Here is a 23094-nt window from a genome sequence, read left to right as displayed (position 1 = left end):
AGAAAAGGGAACCCTCTTACACTGTTGGTGGGAATGCAAACTAGTACAGCCACTATGGAGAACAGTGTGGAGATGCCTTAAAAAACTGGAAATAGAACTGCCTTATGACCCAGCAATCCCACTGCTGGGCATACACACTGAGGAAACCAGAATTGAAAGAGACACGTGTACCCCAATGTTCATCGCAGCACTGTTTATAATAGCCAGGACATGGAAGCAACCTAGATGTCCATCAGCAAATGAATGGATAAGAAAGCAGTGGTACATATACACAATGGAGTATTACTCAGCCATTAAAAAGAATACATTTGAATCAGTTCTAATGAGGTGGATGAAACTGGAGCCTATTATACAGAGTGAAGTAAGGCAGAAAGAAAAACACCAATACACTATACTAATGCATATATATGGAATTTAGAAAGATGGTAACAATAACCCTGTATGCAAGACAGCAAAAGAGACACAGATGTATAGAACAGTCTTTTGGACTCTGTGGGAGAAGGCGAGGGTGGAATGATTTGAGAGAATGGCCTTGAAACATGTATAATATCATATATGGAATGAATTGCCAGTCCAGGTTTGATGCATGATACAGGATGCTTGGGGCTGGTGCACTGGGATGACCCAGAGGGATGGTATGGGGAGGGAGGTGGGAAGGGGGTTCAGGATGGGGAACACGTGTAAACCCATGGTGGATTCATGTTGATGTATGGCAAAACCAATACAATATTGTAAAGTAATTAGCCTCCATTAAAATAAATATATTTATATTTAAAAAAAGAAAAAGAAAAAAAGTAAATATTAAAAAAACTAAGATCATGGTATCTGGTCCCATTACTTCATGGCAAATAGAAGGGGACAAGGTGGAAGTAGTGACAGATTTCCTCTTCTTGGGCTCTAAAATCACTGCAGATGGTGACTGCAGCCATGAAATCAGAAGACGATTGCTTCTTGGCAGGAAAGCGATGACAAACTTAGTGTGTTGAAAAGCAGAGACATCACTCTGTCAACAAAGGTCCATGTAGTCAAGGCTATGGTCTTCCCAGTGGTCACATACGGTTGGGAGAGCTGGACCATAAAGAAGGCAGAGTGCCAAAGAATCGATGCCTTCGAACTGTAGTGCTGGAGAAGATTCCTGAAAGTCTCTTGGACAGCAAGGAGATCAAACCAGTCAATCTTAATGAAAATCAACCTTGAATAATCACTGGAAGGACTGGTGCTGAAGCTAAAGCTCCAGTATTTTGATCATCTGATGGGAACAGACTCATTGGAAAAGTCCCTGATGCTGGGAAAGATTGAGGGCAGAAGGAGAAGAAGGCATCAGAGGATGAGATGGCTGGATGGCATCTCCGATGCAATGAACATACACTTGGGCAAGCTTCGGGAGATGGTGAGGGACAGGGAGACCTGGCGTGCTGCAGTCCATGGGGTCGCAAAGAGTCAGACACGACTGGGTGACTGAGCAACAACAACAACGACATGATCCTATTACCGTTTTCTTAATTGTTTGGGGTATTTTCTATAGATGGGTCTTTTCCTTCTCTTGTTTTCTATCTAGAGAAGTTCCTTTAGCATTCGTTGTAAAGCTGGTTTGATGATGCTGAATTCTCTTATCTTTTGCTTGTCTGGAAAGCTTTTGATCACCTCATAATCACCTCTTTTAAAACTATCCCCATGGAACTTTCATGGTGGTCCAGCAGGTTAAGAATCCGCCTTGCTATGCAGGGACACGGGTTTGATACCTGGTGGGGAGGGAACTAGATCCCACATGCCACAGATAAGTTTGTATTCTGCAACTAAGACCTGGTACAGCCAAATAAATAAAAATAAATAAGTATTTAAAAACACTGTCTCCAAATACAGTTACATTCTGAGGTGCTAGAGGTTAGGGCTTCAATATATGAATTTTGTTGTTGTTATTGCTCAGTCACCCAGTCGAGTCTGACTCTTTGCGACCCCATGGACTGCAGCACACCAGGCCTCCCTGTCCCTCATCATCTCCTGAAACTTGCTCAAGTTCGTGTTCATTGCATTGGAGCAGCCATCCAGCCGACTCATCCTCTAATGCCCTCTTCTCCTTCTGCCCTCCATCTTTCCCAGCATCAAGGACTTTTCTAATGAGTCATCTATTCCCAGCAGATGACCAAAATACTGGAGCTTCAGCTTCAGCATCAGTCCTTCCAGTGACTATTCAGGGTCTATTTCCATTAAGATTGACTGGTTTGATCCCCTTGCCGTCCAGGGGACTTTCAGGAGTCTTCTCCAGCACTACAGTTCAAAGGCATCAATTCTTTGGCACTCTGCCTTCTTTATGGTCCAGCTATCACAACCGTACGTGACCACTGGGAAGACCATAGCCTTAACTATATGGACCTTTGTCGACAGAGTAATATTTCTGCTTTTCAACACACTGTCTAGTGTTATGGGAGATACAGTTCAGAACAATAACACTTTAAAGAGAAACAACTAAGGTTCAGAGAAGTGTGTGACTGTCCACAATCACACTGCAGGCTGAGAGGGGAAAGCTTCATCTCCAGTGAGTCCTCCAGAGTGGCAGGGAGGATCATGTGAAAGACCAGGACACAAGGTCTAATGTCTCAGCTTTGCCCCCACTAATTCTGGGATCTTGATTAAATGCCTTCACCTCCCTGGACCTTAGTTTCCTTTTCTGTGAAATGGGGACAGGAAAAAACTGTCCCTCACTAGGCCATGAGGATTCAGTGAGATCTAGACGAAAAATTCAGATTACCACACAAAGGCCTGTGGCCTGATAACCCCACTCTGACAGCTTCTCCGCTTTGCCATCAAAATCCACTCTTATTTACCGCTAGCCAGGTTCGATTATTTTCCCCAGGTGATTTGCAGTTTAATAGCTGGAAACACCAAAGGTTTGAAATAGTCACAGTGGAATTTCAGGCATCAGCTGGCAGGTGCACAGGGCCTTTCTTGGAAGCCCAATGTGTGGCAGGCACTAAGCGGAAAACCCACTGACGTGCCCTTCCACCTGGCTGCCTGGGGGTTCTCACTCCTAAATTATAGGCTGCACACAATTTGATTTCATTTCACTCTAAATTGGTTGGCCTGCAACCAGGGAGGCAAGGTGGAGTCGAATCAATTCTGCTGTGCAAATAAGCCAGCTTCTGCTAACTCAGGGCTGCTTAGAAATGAGGCCCATTACAGAGCATTAAGGCAATGACTGTGGCTTGCCTTTGGGGGTCAAACTAGGCATGAATGCAAAATTGTTTTCAAATGTTTTGTTGTTCAGATTTATGTAGCATGTAAATCCTAGGGACAGAGGAGCCTTGTGGGCTACAGTCCATGGGCTCACAAGAGTTAGATGTGACTTTCTGATATCTGTTCTGTGAGGATCTACTCTATGCAAAGTGCTTTGCTGAGGCTGGAGCCAGATTATGGAGAGAACTTGTCTCCCTGTGCTTGGAGGGGTTCAGAGCTGGAGTGGACCTAACAGCGCCACCTAGTGGGTGGAAGGTCAAATTGGGGAGGCAGAGGCAGCTTGTTCAGTCACTCAGTTGTGTCCAACTCTTTGAGACTCCGTGGACTGCAGCACTCCAGGCTTACTTGTCCTTCACCATCTCCTGGAGTCTGCTCAAACTCATGTCCATTGAGTCGGTGATGCCATCCAACCATCTCGTTCTCTGTCGTCCCCTTCTTTTCCTGCCCCCACTCTTTCCCAGCATCACTGTCTTTTCCAAGGAGTCAGATCTTTGCATGATGGTGGCCAAAGTATTGGAGCTTCAGCATCAGTCCTTCCAATGAGTATTTAGGACTGATTTTCTTTAGGATTAACTGGTTTTATCTCCTTGAAGTCCAAGGGACTCTCAAGAGTCTTCTCCAGCACCATAGTTCGAAAGCATCAGTTCTTCGACACTCAGCCTTTTTATGGTCCAACTCTTACATCCGTACATGACTCCTGGAAAAACCATAGCTTTCATTATATGGACCTATGTCAGCAAAGTAATGGCTCTGCTTTTCAATACACTGTCTAGGTTTGTCACAGCTTTTCTTCCAAGGAGCAAGCATCTTTTAATTTCATGGCTGCAGTCATCATCTGCAATGATTTGGGAGCCCAAGAAAATAAAGTCTCTCGTTGTTTCCATTGTTTCCCTATCTATTTGCCATGAAGTGATCGGACCAGATGCCATGATCTTAGTTTTTTGACTGTTGAGTTTTAAGGCAGCTTTTACGCTCTCCTCTTTCACCTTCATCAAGAGGCTCTTTAGTTCCTCTTTGCTTTCTGCCATAAGGGTGATATCATCTGCATATCTGAGGTTGTTGATATTTCTCCCAGCAATCCTGATTCCAGCTTGTGCTTTATCCAGCCTGGTATTTCGCATGATCTACTTTGCATAGAAGGTAAAATAAGCAGGGTGACAACATATACAGCCTGGATGTACTCCTTTCCCAGTTTGGAACCGGTCCATTGTTCTGTGTCCGGTTCTAACTGTTGCTTATTGACCTGCATACAGGTTTCTCAGGAGGCAGGTAAGGTGGTCTAATATCCTCATCTCTTTAAGAATTTTCCATAGTTTATTATGACCAGTCAAAGGCTTTAGCATAGTCAGTGAAGCAGAAGTAGATGTTTTTCTGGAATTCTCTTGCTTTTTCTGTGATCCAATGGATCATGCCAATGGATGTCAGCAATTTGATCTCTGGTTCCTCTGCCTTTTCTAAATCCAGCTTGAACATCTGGACATTCTCGGTTCACATACTGTTAGCTTGAAGTATTTTGAGCACTACCTTGCTAGCTTGTGAAATGAGTGCAATTGTGTAGTAGTTTGAACTTTCTTTGGCATTGCCCTTCTTTGCAATTGGAATGAAAACTGATCTTTTCCAGTCCTGTGGCCACTGCTGAGTTTTCCAAATTTGCTGACATATTGAGTGCAGCACTTTCACAGCATCATCTTTTAGGATTTGAAATTGCTCAGCTGGAATTCCATCGCCTCCACTAGCTTTGTTCGTAGTGGTGCTTCCTAAGGCCCACTTGACTTTGCATTCCAGAATGTCTGACTGTAGGTGAGTGATGACACCATTGTGATTATCTGGGTCATTAAGATCTTTTCTGTATAGTTCTTCTGTGTATTCTCGTGACCTTTTCTTAATATCTTCTGCTTCTGTTAGGTCCATACCATTTCTGTCTTTTATTGTGCCCATCTTTGCGTGAAATGTTCCCTTGGTATCTCTAATTTTCTTGAAGAGATCTCTAGTCTTTTTCACTCTATTGTTTTCCTCTATTTCTTCTCACTGTTCACTTAGGAAGGCTTTCTTATCTCTCCTTGCTATTCTTTTTAACTCTGCGTTCAGAAGGGCAGGTCAGATGTTGCTGTTTTTTGACAGAGTGGCTCCCTTCCTTTCTTTTTTTCATCCTGTATCCATTTGGACTTCTTTTTTTTCTTTTCTTGAGATCTGCTTTCAATCCCACCCCTGTGGTGTGGTTAATGGGCTTTTTATCCATGTATGGTTACATGAATGGTAAGAGGGAAGCAGGCTTTTTTCCTTTTCTTTTTTAAAAATTGCAGTGTAGTTGATTTGCTGTGTTGCACTAATCTCTGCTATACAACAAAGTGACTCAGCTATACACATTTATGCATTTTTTATATTCTTTTCCATTATGGTTTATCCCAGGAGATTATAGTTCTCTGTCCTATACAGTAGGACCTTGTTTATCCATTCTAAATGTAATAATTTGTAACCACCAACCCCAGATTCCCAGTCCATCCCTCTCCCCATCCCTTCCCCTTTGCAACCACAAGTCTGTTCCTGTCTGTGAGTCAGTTGTGTCATAGTTTAGATTTCACATATTAGTGATATCACATGGTATTTACCTTTCTCCTTCTGACTTCTCACTCAGTATGGTAATCTCTGGTTCTGGCATTATTTTGTTCTTTCTTATGGCTGAGTGATACTCCGTTGTGTGTCTGTGCCACATCTTCTTTATCTGCTCTCCATTCATCTGCCAGTGGACATGTAGCTTGTCTACATGTTTTGGCTTTTATGAGTAGTGGGAAGCAGGTTCTTTTAATCTGGGCCTAACCCTAGCCTTGCCGTAAGGCATCTTCTCCAGGTCTGGGGCCAGATGCTTAAATGCGGTCAAGTTGTCCAGTGTGTGAATTTCCCAGCCCCTCTGTTCCTCTCTGGCTTTTGACTCTGTCAGCATCCTCTCTTGCCTCCTAGAATGCAGGGTCCAAAGAGAGAAGGACAATAGTGTACCCTGAGTCACTGTGGACAAAGTATAGGTGACCTCCCCTCTGGGTCTCGTAGCCACCGTCCAGCTGCAGCCATCACTGTGTCTAAGCTGTCCCGCAGACCTGCCTTGCTTCCTCCCCCTCTGAGTCTCGTAGCCACCGTCCAGCTGCAGCCATCACTGTGTCTAAGCTGTCCCGCAGACCTGCCTTGCTTCCTCCCCCTCTGAGTCTCGTAGCCACCGTCCAGCTGCAGCCATCACTGTGTCTAAGCTGTCCCGCAGACCTGCCTTGCTTCCTCCCCCTCTGAGTCTCGTAGCCACCGTCCAGCTGCAGCCATCACTGTGTCTAAGCTGTCCCGCAGACCTGCCTTGCTTCCTCCCCCTCTGAGTCTCGTAGCCACCGTCCAGCTGCAGCCATCACTGTGTCTAAGCTGTCCTGCAGACCTGCCTTGCTTCCTCCCCCTCTGAGTCTCGTAGCCACCGTCCAGCTGCAGCCATCACTGTGTCTAAGCTGTCTCGCAGACCTGCCTTGCTTCCTCCCCGTGCGCCATCCCCGCTTGCCCAAGGTTCCGCAGGCCCCTTGTCATAAGATCTCCTGCTGTGTGAGATCTGCTAAACTTACTCATATGAAGGAGTGAGTAATGAGTATCAATTGCTCCTTTCTGGAGCCCTTGTATTTCAACAAGCGGCCAATGCTTTAATAAAAAAAAAAAAAAAAATTAAGGAAGAAAGCAAGAAACATGAGAAGTAGAATGGTAGACCCACAGTTTCTGTTGGGGGCGTTCCACGCCCACCACGCAGGCGCCATCCCCACATGGATCAAAGGCTGAGGCCATTGGCCCATTTGCCTCCTTGTCAGCATGGACATCACCAGATGGCCAACACTGAAATCAGATTGATTATATTCTTTACAGCCAAATATGGAGAAGCTCTATGCTGCTGCTGCTAAGTCACTTCAGTCACGTCCAACTCTGTGCAACCCCATAGATGGCAGCCCACCAGGCTCCCCCGTCCCTGGGATTCTCCAGGCAAGAATACTGGAGTGGGTTGCCATTGCCTTCTCCCTGAGAAGCTCTATACAGTCGGCAAAAACAAGCCTGGGAGCTGACTGTGGCTCAGATCATGAACTCCTTATTGCCAAATTCATACTGAAATTGAAGAAAGTGGGGAAAACCACTAGACCGTTCAGGTATGACCTAAATCAAATCCCTTATGACTATACAGTGGAAGTGAGAAATAGATTTAAGGACTAGATCTGATAGACAGAGTGCCTGATGAACTATGGTCGGAGGTTCGTAACACTGTACAGGAGACAGGGACCAAGACCATCCCCAAGAAAAAGAAATGCAAAAAAGCAACATGGCTGTCTGGGGAGGCCTTACAAACAGCTGTGAAAAGAAGAGAAGCAAAAAGCAACGGAAAAAAGGAAAGATATACCTATTTGAATGCAGAGTTCCAAAGGATAGCAAGGAGAGATAACAAAGCTTTCCTCAGTGATCAGTGCAAAGAAATAGAGGAAAACAATAGAATGGGAAAGACTGGAGATCTCTTCAAGAAAATAAGAGACACCAAGGGAACATTTCATGCAAAGATGGTCTCAATAAAGGACAGAAATGGTAGGGACCTAACAGAAGCAGAAGATATTAAGAAGAGATGACAAGAATACACAGAACTGTACAAAAAAAGATCTTCACGATGGTGTGATCACTCACCTAGAGCCAGACATCCTGGCATGTGAAGTCAAGTGGGCCTTAGGAAGCCTCACTACAAACAAAGCTAGTGGAGGTGATGGAATTCCAGCTGAGCAATTTCAAATCCTAAAAGATGATGCTGTGAAAGTGCTGCACTCAATATGTCAGCAAATTTGGAAAACTCAGCAGTGGCCACAGGACTGGAAAAGGTCAGTTTTCATTCCAATTGCAAAGAAGGGCAATGCCAAAGAATGCTCAAAATACCTCACAATTGCACTCATCTCACATGCTAGTAAAGTAATGCTCAAAATTCTCCAAGCCAGTCTTCAGCAATACGTGAACTGTGAACTTCCAGATATTCAAGCTGGTTTTCGAAAAGGCAGAGGAACCAGAGATCAAATTGCCAACATCCACTGGATCATGGAAAAAGCAAGAGAGTTCCAGAAAAACATCTATTTCTGCTTTATTGACTATGCCAAAGCCTTTGACTGTGTGGATCACAATAAACTGTGGAAAATTCTTCAAGAGATGGGAATACCAGACCACCTGACCTGCCTCTTGAGAAATCTGTATGTAGGTCAGGAAGCAACAGTTAGAACTTGACATGGAACAGACTGGTTCCAAATAGGAAAAGGAGTACATCTAGGCTGTATATTGTCACCCTGCTTATTTAAGTTATATGCAGAGTACGTCATGAGAAATGCTGGGCTGGAAGAAACACAAGCTGGAATCAAGATTGCCCGGAGAAATATCAATAACCTCAGATATGCAGATGACACTACCCGCATGGCAGAAAGTGAGGAACTAAAGAGCCTCTTGATGAAAGTGAAATAGGAGAGTGAAAAGGTTGGTTTAAAGCTCAACATTCAGAAAACGAAGATCATGGCATCTGGTCCTATCACTTCATGGGAAATAGATGGGGCAACAGTGGAAACAGTGTCAGACTTTATTTTTCTGGGCTCCAAAATCACTGCAGATGGTGACTGCAGCCATGAAATTAAAAGACGCTTACTCCTTGGAAGGAAAGTTATGACCAACCTAGATAGCATATTCAAAAGCAGAGACATTACTAACAAAGGTCCATCTTGTCAAGGCTATGGTTTTTCCAGTAGTCATGTATGGATGTGAGAGTTGGACTATGAAGAAAGCTGAGCGCCAAAGAATTGATGCTTTTGAACTGTGGTGCTGGAGAAGACTCTTGAGAGTCCCTTGGGCTGTAAGGAGATCCAAGCAGTCCATCCTAAAGGAGATCAGTCCTGAGTGTTCACTGGAAGGACTGATAGTTAAGCTGAAACTCCAATACTCTGGCCACCTGATGCAAAGAGCTGACTCATTTGAAAAGACCCTGATGCTGGGAAAGATTGAAGGGAGGAGGAGAAGGGGACAGCAGAGGATGAGATGGTTGGATGGCATCACTGACTCAATGGAGATGAGTTTGAGTAGACTCCGGGAGTTGGTGACGGACAGGGAGGCCTGGCATGCTGTGGTCTGTGGGGTCACGAAGAGTCAGACACAACTGAGCAACTGAACTGAACTGAACTGAACAGCAGCCCTGGTGGGCAGACCGCTGCAAGCTGAGACTCTGCTGCCCATTAGAGAAGGCTGTCCACTGTAATCTGGGAATGTCGGCAGAAACCACGGTGAATCAAAACCTAAAGTTTTTGACTTTAGCTAATCAAAAAATAAGCTAAAACCCAAACCTAATTCAAACAGTACTTCTTCACTGGACCTTGAACCAACTTCGTTTGTCCCCTCTCCCTAGTTGACCAGTTTCACCCAGAAGTGAACCAAGATGGGAATGCCCTCGCCATCTGGTAAGCTAATGTCACCCATTTCATAGATGAGGACACTGAACGCTGAGAGCTGTGGCCCAGCTTAAAGTCATTTAGCACCTCACGGGCCCAGATTCGACTCTTTACGGATATCTCCCTGCTTTCTCCACTCCTCCAAGAGACCACTTGACTCAGAATCTCAAGAGGTAGTATAGGTTATGATACATTGTTTGTTCTTGTATTTTTAAAAAAATTCTTTATTATTTTTTAAGCCATTTTGGAAAATAGAAGTATAGTTGATTTACAGCGTTGTCGTGTTTCAGGTGTATAGCAAATTGTATAAGCAAGTATAAAGCAAAGGTATACAACAGAGTATAAAGCAAGGTGTGCACTTTGCTGTACACCTGAAACATACATCTATATTTACATACATGTGTATTCTTTTCCATATTCTTTTCCACTATAGGTCATTACAAGTATTGTATATTTTTGAATCAAAGTTCTCTCTTAAACTAAGAAGTTGGTAACCCAGATGGGAAATCAATATTTAGGTTGGAATTCTCCCAGCCTTCCATTCCTCCCACAGCCCTAGAAAACCAGATGGAAACCTTTAAAATTTATCATGACTTGATTTACAGTTGGTTCAGTTCAGTTGCTCAGTTATGTCTGACTCTTTGAGACCCCGTGAACTGCAGCACACCAGGTCTCCCTGTTCATCACCAACTCCCGGAGTCAACTCAAACTCATCTCCATTGAGTCGGTGATGCCATCGAACCATCTCATTCTCTGTTGTCCCCTTCTCTTCCTGCCTTCAATGTTTCCCCGTATCAGGGTCTTTTCAAATGAGTCAATTCTTTGCATCAGGTGGCTAAAGTATTGGAGTTTCAGCTTCAGCATCAGTCCTTCCAATGAATATTCAGGACTGATTTCCTTTAGGATGGACTGGTTGGATCTTCTTGCAGTCCAAGAGATTCTCAAGAGGCTTCTCCAACACCACAGTTCAAAAGCACCAATTCTTTGGTACTCAGCCTTCTTTATAGTCCAACTCTTACATCCATACATGACCACTGGAAAAACCATAGCCTTGACTAGACGGACCTTTGTTGGCAAAGTAATGTCTCTACTTTTTAATATGCTGTCTAGGTTGGTCATATAAATGATTTACATTCAGTCAGTTCAGTTCAGTCGCTCAGTCGTGTTTGACTCTTTGTGACCCCATGAATGGCAGCACTCCAGGCCTCCCTGTCCATCACCAATTCCTGGAGTTTACCCAAACTCATGTCTATCGAGTCAGTGGTGCAATCCAGCCATCTCATCCTCTGTCGTCCCCTTCTCATCCTGCCCCGAATCCCTCCCAGCATCAGGGTATTTTCCAATAAGTCAACTCTTCACATGAGGTGGCCAAAGTACTGGAGTTTCAGCTTCAGCATCATTCCTTCCAAAGAAATCCCAGGGCTGATCTCCTTTAGAATGGACTGGTTGGATCTCCTTGCAGTCCAAGGAACTCTCAAGAGTCTTCTCCAACACCACAGTTCAAAAGCATCAGTTCTTCAGCACTTAGCTTTCTTCACAGTCCAACTCTCACATCCATACATGACCACAGGAAAAACCATAGCCTTGACTAGACGGACCTTTGTTGGCAAAGTAATGTCTCTGCTTTTGAATATGCTATCTAGGTTGGTCATAACTTTTCTTCCAAGGAGTAAGCATCTTTTAATTTCACAGCTGCAGTCACCATCTGCAGTGATTTTGGAGCCCAAAAACATAAAGTCTGACACTGTTTCCCCATATATTTCCCATGAAGTGATGGGACCGGATGCCATGATCTTCGTTTTCTGAATGTTGAGCTTTAAGCCAACTTTTTCACTCTACTCTTTCACCTTCATCAAGAGGCTTTTTAGTTCCTCTTCACTTTCTGCCATAAGGGTGGTGTCATCTGCATATCTAAGGTTATTGATATTTCTCCCAGCAATCTTGATTCCAGCTTGTGCTTCTTCCAGCCCAGCATTTCTCATGATGTACTCTACATACAAGTTAAATAAGCAGGGTGACAATATGCAGCCTTGACATACTCCTTTTCCTATTTAGAACCAGTCTGTTGTTCCATGTCCAGTTCTGACTGTTGCTTCCTGACCTGCATATAGGTTTCTCAAGAGGCAGGTCAGGTGGTCTGGTATTCCCATCTCTTTCAGAATTTTCCACAGTTTATTGTGATCCACACAGTCAAAGGCTTTGGCATAGTCAATAAAGCAGAAATAGATGTTTTTCTGGAACTCTCTTGCTTTTTCCATGATCCAGCAGATGTTGGCAATTTGATTTCTGGTTCCTCTGCCTTTTCTAATGATTACTAATATTATTATTATTTTTCTCAATTAATCTACTCATTTTTATTTACCTTTCAAGGATTATAGCAACATTCAGCTAAATCAGTGGTTCTTAACTAGGGGAGGTTTTGCCCCAGGGGACATGGCAAGTTTGGGAGATATGTTTGGTTGTCACAGCTTGGACGGGGGGCGTGGTGGGTACTCTTGGCATCTCATAGGGAGAGGCCACAGATACTACTGACAATGCATATGACAGCCCCCCGCAACAACAAAGAATTGGCCCCAAATGTCAGCATTGTCAAGACTGAGAAACCCTGATCTGATCACACCCTGATCTGATAACGCAAATCCTGCTACTTCAACAAATGAAGTTCTTTCCTTTCCCATGTTCCCCCAGCCTCCATCCCACCATGTGCACTTAAATTGCTGTAGTTCTTAGCATCATGGCAGGCATACAGTTGACATTCCACTTTTGTTTCACTTAATGTTACATCCTGAGCTTTTGTTCCTCATGCCTCATCATCTTCACAATTACCTTTTTTTTTCTTATTAATTTATTTACTTATTTTGGGCTTCGTCAGGTCTCAGTTGCAGCACACAAGCTTCTTTCTAGTCATGGCGCTGGCTCCAGAGCAGTGGGCTCTGTAGTGGCAGAACACGGGCGTAGTTGCACCGCAGCGTGTGGTGGTAAAGACCCCACCTGCCAGTGCAGGAGACATAAGAGATGCGGGTTTGATCCCTGGTTCGGGAGTATCCCCTGGAGGAGAGCTTGGTAACCCACTCCAGTATTCTTGCCTGGAGAATCCCATGGACACAGGATCTTGGTGGGCTATAGTTTGTAGGGTCACACAGAGTCAGACACGACAAGTGACTTTAGCAGGCATGTGGGATCTTAGTTCCCTGACCAGGAATTGAACCCGTATCCCCTGCAATGGAAGACGGATTGTTAACTACTAGACTGCCAGGGAAGGCCTCACAATTACCATTTTAAATGGCTGTAATGCAGTCCTCCAAGCAGGTTGACACCCCGTATTTTATCTGGCCAGTCCAAGTTTCTCATCCAGGGTGAGGTGATTGCCAAGAGCCTTGCCAGGCGGGCTGCCTGAGGCAGGGGGTGTTTGTGTGGGCCTTCTCCTCCACCTGCAGCCCAGGCTGATGCCATCATAGTCTTCATCAAAAGGCCTTTGTGAAGCGCTCTGGTGAATATACCCTGGGCCCCGGGGGGATCTCCTGCAGAGATCATCCCACCAGCCCCTGACATGCAGGGCTTGTCGGCTCGGACAGGCAGCATATATGTCAACCATCCGAAGACCAGGCTGTAGGCCCCAGCCAGAGGGTGCAAAACCAGATTCTTAAGCAACATTCATGACAGAAGTAAGTGCCTCTGGGAATGGACAGACAGGCTGGATTCCCAGAGGAAGTCGGGGCCTTGAATCTGCTCCTCCAGCTGACTGCAGGCTCCTGGGAGGACACGAGATTTTGGAAACCATGGGAAGGAAGCGGGAAGCCGCGTGACAGATCAAGGACCCAGGGTCAGGTGTTCCAGACTCCAGTGGACAAGTGCCCAGCCTGGGAGAAAGGTGGATGCTACCAGGGACGTTCCCCTGAGACCTTCCGGCCACCCTCTTGTGTAACCTCAGCGTCCCTTTCTCCTCCCCCTGCAGGTGTTCCATGAACAGGGCATCCTCTTCGGCTACCGACACCCACAGAGTTCCGCCACTGCCTGCCTCCTCAGCCTTTTTCAAATGACCAATGAGACCCTCAACATCTGGACGCACTTGCTGCCCTTCTGGTACCTCCTGGCCCCCTGGTCCAGCTGTTTCACGCAGAGCCTGGGAACCGGGGCTTCATTAAACACAGCTGGGGTGGGGCAAGCTGAGGTTCTGTGCTGGAATGTGGGCGACTCCCGCCGTGGTGCGAGTGTGGAGCCGGAGGTTGTGGGTGAGCTCTAGGGCATGGATTGCCATAGAATTTGAGGGGCTCCTGCAACTCCCCAGTCTTTCCCTGCTCCCTGCTTCAGGGCCTGATTTGAGAGCATTGTCTTATTCAGTCTGGGTCTTCTAGAAGCCCTGGCTGACACTCCCTAGCTTGAACAAGTCACCTCTCTGGGCTTTGCATGTTCCCATCTGCAGAGCAGGAGCGATAGGCACCACTTTTCCCAGGGTTGCCCCGAGGATTATCAGAGGAGATGTGAGAAAAAGCATCGGGCACAGAGCTGTGGATGCTCATAGTCATTCTGGGGCCACAGCCGCTGTGAGGCACTTGGTCAGACAGCACTTTAACAGCCAGCCAAGAGAATAAATGCTCTGGCAAGCGCGTGCGCACAGATGGGAACTGCCAGGGAGCTGAGGAGGGACCTGGTTTAGAAAGATGGGGGCCGAAGACCAGCTTCGCACACCCGGTGCCTGGGCATAGTGAGTGGCGGGTAGAGATGGGATCGTAATATGTGAGAGTTGGAAGGACCTCAGAGGTCACACAGGCCACCAGCCCCTTCACACCACCACCGGCTGACACAGATGCGGCCCAGAGAAGGGCGTGGCTTGCTTATATCTCTTGGCAAGTTCTAGCACAGGCTAGTTTCTGGATTCCCCCTTCCGATTGTATGGAGGACCAGAGAGAGTAGGAAGGACCCCAGGGTGTGCTGCAGGTGGAGAAGGGCCCGAGGAAGGAGGCCTGCCCAGCCAGCAGTCAGACCCAGGCCAAAATGTGCAGAAGGCTGCTTGAGCCAGATGCATCAAGGGCAGAGAAGGGAGAGCTCAGGCTTGCTGTGGGATGGGACCACCTGCAAAGAAGCCCTAGGGCCTGCAGCCTGGCCAGGGAGGCAGCAAGATCTGCTCAAGGAGGCTCTTTGTCATTTTAAATTTAAGTAAAGGCAATGGCACCCCACTCCAGTACTCTTGCCTGGAAAATCCCATGGATGGAGGAGCCTGGTGGGCTGCAGTCCATGGGGTCGCTAAGAGTCTGCCACGACTGAGAGACTTCACTTTCACTTTTCACTTTCATGCATTGGAGAAGGAAATGACAACCCACTCCAGTGTTCTTGCCTGGAGAATCCCAGGGATGGGGGAGCCTGGTGGGCTGCCGTCTCTGGGGTCGCACAGATTTGGACACGACTGAAGCAACTTAGCAGCAGCAGCAGCAAACTTACCTAAGGGCTTCCTGGAGGCTCAGTGGTAAAATCTGCTTGCCAATGTAGGAAGCACTGTTTCGATCCCTGGGTCGGGAAGATCCCCTGGAATAGGACATGGCAATCCACTCCAGGATTCTTGCCTGGGAAATCCCATCATGGACAGAGGAGCCTGGCGGGCTACAGTCCATAGGGTCACACAGAGTCAGACATGACTGAAGTGACTAAACAACAACAAAATTTAAGTAAAAAGTCTAAATGCTAATACACTGTAGCACTGCAGAAGGGAATAGAGTTGGTGTCTTCCCGCGGCCCCTCTTGTCCTCTCTGGTGTGGCTGGGGTGACCTGCTGCTTGTAATTCTCCCAGGATGCTTTTCTAGAGACTGGAGCATCCGTGACGTGTGTGTGCACCCAGCGCCTGCTTCTCTCCTCCCTCTGCTCCTCCGTTGTTTCTGCCTCCTGATCTCTGTCTGACCTCCATGCAAGCCTCTCTGGCTTTCATATAGCTGTGCGGTGTTCCATTTTCTGGATAAACCAGAGGTGACTTGGGCTGTTTTGAAGTTTGTGTCACTACAAAGGACCAGCCTGACCGTCCCTGTTGGTGGGGCTTTCGTTGCTGTATGTACGTGCCTTCGTAGCCATTCTACAGCTGAGCCACGCTGGCTGGAGCGCCCCACGGGGCCCGACACCCCTGCACTGCCAGGGCCCTGAGAGCACAACACGGAGCAGCAGGAAGGGCTTGGGGGAGCAGCAGAAAGATGCCCCAGGGCAGTGGGACTCGGGAATAATCCCGAGCTGATAAAAGGATATGTTTTGAAGAACAGCATAGGGAACAGATCACAAGTGTGGGCACAGATCACAAGTGTAGCCAGAGGATTGAGCGATGCTCCCGCCGTTCCCCCATGAAAAGCTTTTAGTCCCTTCCCTGGGGGAGTTCGTGGGAAAGGGGCCTGACTCTCTAAGAATGGTTCGTGGAAGTGAACAGCTTCTGCAGGGAAGATCCCCTCACCTGGGTTATAGATTGGGCAGATCTGATGTGGATCTGTTTTGTGTTTCTGTAAGAGACGAATCTGGACGTCTAGGCTTGGCTGAGACCAAGCCTTGGGACCAGGCCCCTCAGTGAAAGAGATGGTGATATTAGTGGAAGAGTAGCATGGAAGAAGGGGGAGAAAATAGTCCCGTTGCCTTCTAGACTTTCCAGCAGAGGAGTTGTTTCTCTTTGAGGGGTCTTCCCACAAGGGAAGCCTGACCAACCATGGAGAGAATAAGGCCAAAGCTGGATCCTATGAGGAATGGTTGAATGCACTGAGGTTCTTTAATGTGAAGTTCAGAGAGGTGGGGAGGGATTATGAAGACAGCTGTGAGATATTTGATGGGTTTGTTGTCTGTGGTGCTGATAGGGAGAACTAGGACTGATCCAGTGGAGAGCAATTCCAGGGAGATAGATGCCAGCTCAGTGAAACTTCCAAACACTCAGAACTGTCTTGGGAGGTGGTGAGCTCCCTGGCCCTGGAAGCATGCAAACCAAAAGTAGAGAGTCACCTGGGCAAGAAGCTGTAAGAGGGATCTGTCACCACATGCAGAGTATGCAGACTGGACCATTGCCCTTCCTGTATATGTCCAAACAATAAAGGACCCCACTCACTCTTCCTTGCTCCTGGCATGTCAGCAAAATGGGACCATATAGGGGCTGGTCATCCCAGGGAAAGGGAAGGTAGGCGACTTTCAGGTGAGGACTGTAAGAGGAGCAGTCACCCTGAAGGTTGAGGGTGCACCCCTGTGTTCCAGGTTCTTCTCGTGGAGGTTTGTGAGCACCCTGCAAGTGACGGACATCCTGAATGACAGCTACTCCTGGCCTCTGCTCGTGTACATGGGCGCCAGCTGCTTGTTCCCCTTGGCATCCAGCTGTGCACACACCTTCAGCTCCATGTCCAGGAACGCCCGCCACATCTGCTACTTCCTGGACTATGGCGCCGTCAACCTCTTCAGCCTGGGTACGTGAGGCCCTGCTCTCGCCTTCTGTCCCCCACGACCAAGCCACCTGCCCCTTCCTCTGGGACCTGGGGTCACCGCCAGGCTCTGGTGCGCTTGCAGAAGGGTCACCCCTGCCCAGGTGCCTGATGAGGGTTTTAAAAGAAACTTGTCCAGAGGTGTGCTGGCGAATACTGAACAACCAGCTCCCTGGGGACAGAAGTCCCAGTCTGTGGTGATGGCAGATAGCTATGGTATATGTACTCCCACCATGGCTGGCTTCCAGCCACCCACCCTGACAGCAGGGCCCTGGGCTGTGGAGTATCATTATACCATGCTATAGATGAGGACAGTAGAGGTGAGTTACCCAGATCACGCAGCTTGTAATGGGAGAGCCAGGGCCTGGGAGCCTCAGGGCCCCTGCCTGTGGCTTCCTCAAGTCCCCAGGCCTGGATCCACCTCCTTGGAGCTCCCTCAGTGATTCCCTCATTTCCACTCCACACTGGGAACAGCTCCCTAGGGACAGTTCGCGCATCTTCCTCATCTGGTTTTCCAGTCCGTAGCTGAGAGTCTGACTTGGAGGTGTTCAGTAAACCTGAGAGGAAGGTCTAGTCAGCTGAGAGAGGCTGGGGGCCCACCTGGGACTCCTCGTCTGCAGCCACCTCTCCTCCTCCGTGACCCCGCTGGAAACCCCCAATCCCTAGAGGGTGGCGTTTGCTCAGCTTCCTTCCTGGTGTCCAGCTGCTCCCCTCCTGCTCAGCCCTCCCGTGCACGTGTGCTTTTACTAGGCTCCGGCCATTTTAATCCCCTGCTTAAAATCCTTTGGTGGCCCCCGTTGCCTGAAAGGAGATGTTCACTTTCGTTGGTCTGGCATCTTATGCTGTGTCCTGCTCCTGTTCCCTGGAGAGCCCCCTCTGCCCTCAAGCACCTGTCGGAACCTCCAAAGGGCCAGCGCCTTTGCCACGCGCCCACCATCCTCAGCTCCCACCTCACCCTGGAGCCTGGAGGCTCTCATCAGTTCTGCTTCCCACTGCAGTTCTGGCAGGCGCTGGGGCTCCCCCGCTCTTGTGTCACCCAAGGGCCCGGTCAGGACACAGACCACGTGCCTCCTGGGCCACGTGGGAGCCTTCCCACGGTATCAAGCTGAGAGAAGGGTCTGGCTGTTCTCCTGGGGGCAGTTCCCAGCTGGAATCGCACAGGCAACCTGTAGAGGTGGGAGCGCTGTCCCAGGACGTGGCGATCCTTGGCCCTATCTGCCTGTGGGACCCTGGGCACATCCCTCAGCTTCCCTAGATTTCAATGGTCAAATAGGAGCAAAGGCAGAGGCTGAGCTTGTGTGGTTTGAGGCCTGCTTCAGCTTTGAACTCGGATTCCAAGTTCTGTTTATCTTTGAATAACAGGTGACCTTAGCCCTGACCTTAGGCCCTAAGCTGACAGATCTGTGGCTGCTTCTCCCAGAGGGACCTCGGCCTGGAGAGGCCCTCTGGTCCTGGCCCCTGGACACACCTGTCCCCTTTGAAAAGGACAATGCTGGTCCCTGTTCTTTCAGGTAAAAGCTGCAGCAGCCAGGTGTCCAAAAGGTCCTTCAGTAACCCTTCTCTCACAAACTCCAAAACCTAAAACCACACAAAACGCCGAGGCTAGCCTCAAGTGCTCGGCCTCTTTGCCGACCTGTCCCTCAGCCCCCTGATGTGGCAGCCCTCCGCTCAGCAAGGGCTCTCCCTCCCCGCACTTTCTCCCCAACACCGTTGATTATTCCGCAAGGAATACCCGTATCATCATCTCAGGGCAAAGCTGAGCACACGGGGGTGTCATCGTGGACCGCAGCATGTGGTTAAAAGCAGGGACTGGTGCTACATGGCCTGTGTTTGAAGCTTGGCTTTGCTACTTTCCAGCTGTGTGCCCCTGGGTGGGTTACCAAACCTCTCTGTGCTTCTGTTTCCTCATCTGTAAAATGAGGTTCAGTGCAGGACTGATGTCCGAGGGTGGCTGTAAACATTATGTGAGTTAATTCCTGTCAAGCCCTTGGAGCAGCACTGGGCTCCCAGAACAATTCTCAGGGTGGGATCTGGGTGGGCAGAGAAGAGAGACGGGGACATACAGGCTGGGAGGGATGATGGCATAGCGAGGGTGGGGTGCAGGACTGCTCATGGTCTGTGTGGTGATGGGGCTCAGCCAGATGCAGGGCGGGGTGGTCTTCCCAGGGAGTCCAGACAGTGCTGAGTCCTGGCTTCTTGCCCAAGGCCGGTTTTGCTCCTCCAGGCTGTGCCATCGCCTACTCTGCCTATGTTTTCCCGGACACGCTGGTGAGCACCACCTTCCATGACTACTACCTGACCCTGGCTGTGCTGAACACCATCATTAGCATCTGGCTCTCCTGCTACTCCAGGTACCCGGCTGCTCTGCCACGGATGGGATGGGGCGAGGGGACGGGTGGTGGTGGAGCACGTGGCTCCCTGGACTGCTGGAGGGGACAGGGGGAGAGGTGCTTGGGAGCCTGGGGCTCAGTTCCGGATGGACTTCCAGTGGCCGGGCGGGACCAGCTTCACAGGCACACAGCCTGCGCAGGTGCTCAGGGCCCCATGATCAAGAGGGCTTCAAACTTGTCTAATGCCCTGCTGTTGTTGTTTTGAAATACTTACTGATTTTTGAACAAGGGGGTCCCATACTCTGCCCTGCAAACTGTTGCTGAACGAGTCACTTACCCTCCTTGAACTTCAGTTTGCTTATCTATAAAATGGGGTCAAGGGAGTTCCTTGGCAGTTCAGTGGCTAAAACATGGCCCTTTCACTTCTGTGGACTGGGCTCAATTCCTGGTTGCAGAACTAAGATTCTACAAGCCATGTGGCTTTGGCCAAAAAGAAAAATAAAAATGGGGTCAACACAGCTATCCTGTGAAATGGGTGTAGTATATCCAGAACACTTGGCACAAGCCTGGCCCGGAGGAGGCACTCCATAAACAGGTGGTCTGCTAATAGGAGCTGAGAGGGGCCTGCCTCTGGACACAGACACACCTCAGAGATACTGCAAAGATATCAACTTTGCAGTAGGCAAGTCACTGAACTTTCTGGTTTCCCAGTGCGTGTAAAAGTGGAATGTACACTATAGTCTATTCAGTGTGCAAGAGCATTATGTCTAAGGAAACAGTGTACACATCTTAATTTAAAAATACGCTACTGCTAAAAAAAATGCTATCATCTGTCAACACAGAGTTACCACAAACCTTCAATTTGCAAAAAGCCACAATAAAGCAAAGTACAACAAGATATGCGTGTGTGTGATGCACGACAGACGACATTCAAATGTCTGACACATCCCCAGGGGAAGCATGATGGCCATGAATCATGCCCAGCTCACTGGCTCTAATTCTATTTTTTTTTTTTTTTCCTTTCACTCAAGGAAGCTCACTGGGGTGTGAGTACAACGGGCATTTTTTAGGATAACTACTCTAGATTATTCAGCTCTTGGTAAAAAAACAAACTACCCAAAATGACTTCGGAAACCTCTCGAATGACGGCGTTGGGGTAACATTTCTGTGTAGACAGTGCCAGGCGCTGGGGGCCTTCCATGGTGGGTTAGCAAGAGCGCCAAGGAAGGCTGGCGGTCCTGGCCACCCATGCCCCCAGCCTGTGCCTCTCCTGAGCCCTGGCCTTGCAGCATTCTTACTCCTGGCAGCCGTCGCTCTTCCCTCCCCAGGAGAAAACCACAGGGGTCGGGGTGGCGAGGTACGCTTCTGCAACTTCCCCACAGTCATTTTGGCTCCAGCTTTCTTTGGGGGACACTGGGTTTTGTGGGACCCAGAGGTAGGCAGATTTTCCAAACTTGACAAGCTGCTTTTCTTTAAAAGTCAGAGAGTGGAGCCTTAAACAGCATCGGGAATGCTTGCCCCAACTTGCCTTCCCCTCACCTGTCCTGAGGCAGGTGGGCAGCGTGGAGCTGCTTTCCATGGGGTGAGTCTCGTTTGCAGGCTCAGTCTCAAGACTGGGTTTTGTGTTGCTTCATCTGGTGGGAAGGCCTGGGGTGTGAGGGGGGGTAAACCCTCTCTGGGGGAATGTGGAGATGAGTGCGGTTCAGCCCTTGTCCTCATAGAGTGCCCCGTGGAGTATGAGCAGCAGACTGCAGACCTCCAAAATGTCTAGACTGAGTCAACATTTCCTTTAAGGGCCAGAGGAAAGGGTTTGTTTTTTTTTAAAAAAAAAAAGCATGTAGCATTACATGCTACATAACATAACATATAACATAGCATATAACATCGCAAATAATGATAATACGAAACGACACCTGCTTGGATAGCCAGGGTTCTGTGAAGCAGCCTTAGAATCAAGCATTGAGGAAGGTTGAACACTTTAGCTGGAGAAGAGGGAAGGGCGTTTTGGACAGAGCCGAGAGCCTGAACAGGGGTGAGGGCCTGGCGAGGATGGACGGCACTGGGAGACAGCAAGGAGCTTCAGAGTCGCCAGAGCCTGTGCAGCTGGCAGGGGAGGGGGACAGAGGCTGGAAGAGCCATCCAGAGGTGGGGGATCGGAGGCTCCTCGTGTGTCCTTCAGAGGACTGGCCTTGTGCTCAGGAAGGACAGTAAACTTCACAGGAAGACAGTTCTATGGGCTCAGCCACTGTGTCCTGTGGGGCTCAATGGGGGCTCGGGGAACAGGAAGGGAAAAAGAAGCAAATGCCACATGCTTGGAGCCAAGGATAGAGTGGGACGTCCCCCTGTGGGCCCGTCCAGCTTCCTTCGCGTCTTGTCTTCTCTCCTTCCCACGTGCTGGTGGATCCCTGCTCTTACAAGACCCGTCCCCTCTGTTTTCATTCTCTGTCTGTGTCTTCGGTGTCTGAGGAGGAGGGCTCATGCGTGTGTGGGGAGAGACTTGGTCCTGATTAACTGCAGGGGAAGCAGTGGAGGCAGGTGAGGCCTGTCTGGAGGCCCAGCTTCACAGGCTTGCTGTGTGGCCTTGGGCCAGTCTTGGCCCTTAAGCAGGGGCCCCTGAGACGAAGTTCCCTAGGTTCCTTCTGTTTAGGCATCTATGATACCAACTTCAGTGCCTTTTCCAAGGTTCCTCTCCGTGCCTTCTCCCCTGCATTCCCCAGGCCCACCCCTGCCTCTCCCACCTGCTGTATCAGTCTGTGGAATGACTAGGAGGCCAAGAACCACCTCTTTTCCTGAGCGCAAAAGAGACCATGGAGCTCATGAGTTGTGCTTTAGTTATCCACATGCTTCCCAGAGTAGTGTGGTCCGAATGGCCTTCATTCCCACATAATACATGTCCTTTAGGTAAATTCCACATGAGAGCTGGGAGCTTCCCATGTGGCTCAGTGATAAAGAATCCACCTGCAATGCAGGAGATGCAGGTTTGATCCCTGGGTCAGGAAGATCCCCTGGAGAAGGAATGGCAACCCACTGCAGTATTTTTGTCTGGAGAATCCCATGGACAGAGGGGCCTGGCGGGCTACAGTCCATGGGGGTGCATAGAGTCGGACACGACTTAGTGACTAAGCAACAACAATCGTGGAATTTACTTCAAAGGAACACATTCCGGAAAACCGCCTTCTTGTTCCATAGTGTTTATGGGGGAAATGGCAGAACATATGACCTCTCTGTGGCTCTTGGAGCCAGATGGGTGTGACAGAGACCCTGCCTGCGCGTACCTACTGACCACCTGCAAGCCCAGGAAGCATCGCCACTCGCTCAGGAATGGTAGTTCCACGTGTTTGCTGCGCATCACGAGTCCCTGGGGGTACTTTTCCAGTCATCCATCCAGGGCATCCAGCAGTTGGTTTTTCAGACACATGCTCGCTCTGTGGAATGCCGTGTGGTCAGTGCTGTGAGGGAGAGATGGGTTTTCATCCCTGGTGGGATGTGAGCTGTGCTGTGAGCACCGTGCCTTGGCAGTGGTGCTGCAGCAGCTCAGACCGGCCTGGGGCAGGCCTTGAAGAGGGTTTGGAGGTCAGAGGTGGAGACGGGAGGCTTAGCAGACAGTGGTTCCCAGACACATCCAGAGGTCAGAGGGC

General features: G+C 48.8%; 1 protein-coding gene across 5 annotated transcripts in view; it reads left to right on the top strand.

The window, feature by feature from the left end:
• PAQR5 (progestin and adipoQ receptor family member V) overlaps positions 1 to 23094 on the top strand; it is a 118858-nt gene that overhangs the window by 63175 nt on the left and 32589 nt on the right. For all 5 annotated transcript variants that reach the window (XR_824771.1, XM_010834495.1, XM_010834496.1 and 2 more), the window contains exons 3-5: positions 13654 to 13781; positions 16906 to 17111; positions 19351 to 19477. Coding sequence is in view for 4 of the 5 variants with exons in the window: in XM_010834495.1 (XP_010832797.1) it covers positions 13654 to 13781; positions 16906 to 17111; positions 19351 to 19477 (461 nt within the window). In the remaining variant the exon portion in view is untranslated. The remainder of the gene's footprint in view (positions 1 to 13653; positions 13782 to 16905; positions 17112 to 19350; positions 19478 to 23094) is intronic.

Source organism: Bison bison, unplaced genomic scaffold (assembly GCF_000754665.1).
Source record: "Bison bison bison isolate TAMUID 2011002044 unplaced genomic scaffold, Bison_UMD1.0 scf7180017864034, whole genome shotgun sequence".
Taxonomy (NCBI): domain Eukaryota; kingdom Metazoa; phylum Chordata; class Mammalia; order Artiodactyla; family Bovidae; genus Bison; species Bison bison.
This window is presented reverse-complemented; position numbering and strand designations above follow the sequence as displayed.